Below are 3,059 nucleotides of genomic sequence, written 5' to 3'. Positions count from 1 at the left end.
AGCCATGAGAGAAGAAAGACACAGAGAACTATAAAAATAACCATAAAACAAGTAACAAAATGACAATAAGTACACCTGTAAATAATTACCTTGAATGTAAATGATAACGTCTCCAAAAGACATATGTGATGGAATGAATATAAAAGCGAGACCCACCCATCTGCTGCCTACATGAGATTCATTTAAGGCCTAAGACACATGCGGATGGAAAAGCATTGCTCATGCAAAAGAAAAGAAAGCCAGGGGTGATAATTATATCAGACAAGATAGACTTTAAAACAAAGATGTAACAAGAGACAAGGACATTACATTCCAACAAGAAGATGTAGCAATTTTAAATATTTATGCATTAAACATAGGAGCATCCACATCATAAAACAGCTCTTAATAAACATGCAGGACATAATTAATAGTGACACAATAAGACTAGGTGACTTTAATACCCCACTTACATCAATGGATAAATCATTCAGAAAGTCAACAAGGAAATAGTGGCTTTGAATGACACATTGGACCAGGTAAATCTAACAGATATATTCAGAACACTCCATCTTAAAAGAGCAGAATACATATTCTTTTCAAGTGCCCATAGAACAGTCACCAGCATACATAGATATATTATCTTGGGAAAGTAGTCTCATGTGCATAGTTTTTTGACCCCTGCTTAGCCACATTAGAATGGCATAAATATTAAAATGGTGGTGTGTCAGGAAAGGGGCTGAGATGGGACAATATAGGAACTGAGATGTGGGTTAAGCTCACTGTAGAGCAGGACAGAAATATAGCTGAGGGAGAAGGGAGATAGAATGCCCTTTGTCAGGTTGAACAATGTAAAGAAAGCAGGGAGAAGAAACCAGGGGCTTCCCCATTTGCCTTCCTTGCACTCCTGCCTCAGCCCAGGGACACAGCAAGTTCAGCTCCCTCTTGTCACTTCAGGTCCCAGAACTCGGCCCATTGATCTCACACATTTGGGACTGGCATGATAATATGAGTCATAGCAGAGAAGAAAATGCCTGTGTCCAAGACTTTCCCTCCTCACCCTGAAAAAGTCCACCAATTAGAGATGTGCCTGAATTAACACACATCTGGCCCTGAGGATGGGAAGGAGGCAGGATTGTGGAGTGAGTTCACTCTCACAACTGCCAGTCCTATCCCCAGGTTCCTGTTGGACCTGGGAGCAGGAACCTCAAGAAAAGGTTGAGGCCTAAGGCTGGACTTGGGGTCACTCAGAACAAATAGAGAAAATCGTGGAAACACAGGACAACATACGGAAAGGTGACCCAGCACCTAAAATCCAACATAGAGTCAGTTGCCACTGAATGAGTTATAGTCTTTCTTGTTTGCCCAAAGAGCTTAATGTACTAAAAAATATCACATACATTTTGTACATTTACATTGTAAGATGTATTATATTTACAGAAAAGTATATAAATGTATATATCCAGTTAAAATATACTAATGAGATCTCCCATGTAGGAACCATCTGATTATAAATTGGAACACCTTCAGTGTGTTAAAACGCCCTTGAAGCATTTTGTAGAGTTCCTCTGTGCATCACAAACCACTTGGTGTTGAAAATGATTATTTCAGATTGAATTAGTGCTTTCACATTACTCAGGTCCATGATGATGAGTCCATGACTGTCCATAGGACACAGCTAACCCTTGTGGAGATGATAGCAGCGTTTCATGACATCTCGAAAGGCCTCAATAAATTTGTCATTACGGAGAGTGAAGATAAATGGGTTCAGAAAAGGGGTCACCACTAAAACCATCAGTGATGCTACCCTATTATACTCTGCTGCCTGTGTTTGCTTGGGTTTCACATAGAGGAACAAGCAGGTGCCATACCCGATCACGACAAAGGTGAAGTGGGACGCACACGTAGAAAAGGCTTTCCTCCGCCCAGAGGCTGAGGGAATCTTGAGGATGGTGGAAATGATGTAGGTGTAGGAGATGATTGTAGGGATCAAAGAACCAACAATAATGAACACAGCCATTAAAAAAAGGATAAACTCTGTGAAAAGGCTGTCATCACAGGATAATTTGAGCAGTTGCCCTCGGTCACATAAAAAATGGTCTAATACATTTGATTTGCAGAAGGTAAGCTGAAATGTGGCATACACTGGCCAAATTTGAAATAGGAACCCAAACACCCATGACACAATGACCACCCAGATGCAGGTGTGGCTGTTCATAACGATGTTGTACCTCAAGGGGTTACAGACAGCCACGTAACGGTCCACAGCCATTGCTCCAATTAATACCAACTCCGATGTACCCAAAGAAAGGTACAAATATAATTGTGCACTGCAGGCTGGCAAAGATATTGCCTGCATCTCAGGAAGCAGCAGCCCCCAGAGCATCAAGGGGATGGCAACTGATGTAATCAGGATCTCTAGGACAGAGAGGTGGCCAAGGAAAAAATACATGGGGGACTGCAGACGTTTATCAACACAGACAATCACGATGATGAGCATATTTCCCATGACTGTCACTGAGTAGAGAAAGAAGAAAGTGGCAAAAAGAATATTGTGTTGTTCTTTGGAGCCATGGAAGCCAAGTAGATAAAATTCAACAGCACTAGAATAATTCTTCAACATTTAGTCCTGCGTCTTGTCTTTTATGAAATCTAAAAAACAAAGGGGAGTTCACATGCTTCTAAATTCAAAGGACTAAGTTTATTCTCAGGCAGAGGAAATATCATCTCTGCTCGTAGGCTCCACATCATGACAAGTGGATTCATCTTCTACTATTCTCTGTACAAGGTTGATGTTAAATGTCTTATGAAGAAAATACATATGAAAATACACACACACACATATATATATGAAGATGAGCAATAATTACCAATACCACATCCTAGGCAGGAAAACCTACCCACTCACCCCTGCATGCACCCTAATCTTTCTACTCACTGGCCCTTCTGCCTCCAACTCTGCTCTGACCTGCCACCCTGTCCACTTCCTGATCACAATGTGCTCGTTTATACCACCAACCTTTCCCTATTGAATGCCCTAAACTATCTTTTCTGCCTCTTACCTCCATACCCTACAAAAT

The 3,059-nt window shown here is 41.2% G+C and overlaps 1 protein-coding gene across 1 annotated transcript; it reads right to left on the bottom strand.

Moving 5' to 3' along the window:
• Positions 1 to 301: 301 nt before the first annotated feature.
• LOC140604440 (olfactory receptor 9A1-like) lies at positions 302 to 2,729 on the bottom strand. The gene has a single exon (XM_072775711.1). It carries the CDS (start codon positions 2,600 to 2,602, stop codon positions 1,658 to 1,660), a length of 945 nt encoding a protein of 314 aa, XP_072631812.1. The 5' UTR covers positions 2,603 to 2,729; the 3' UTR covers positions 302 to 1,657.
• Between the last annotated feature and the right edge of the window lie 330 nt (positions 2,730 to 3,059).

The sequence above is a fragment of the Canis lupus genome, chromosome 15 (genome assembly GCF_048164855.1).
Source record: "Canis lupus baileyi chromosome 15, mCanLup2.hap1, whole genome shotgun sequence".
Lineage (NCBI taxonomy): Eukaryota > Metazoa > Chordata > Mammalia > Carnivora > Canidae > Canis > Canis lupus.
The sequence above is the reverse complement of the archived record's forward strand: the minus strand, read 5'-3'. Positions and strand labels throughout refer to the sequence as shown.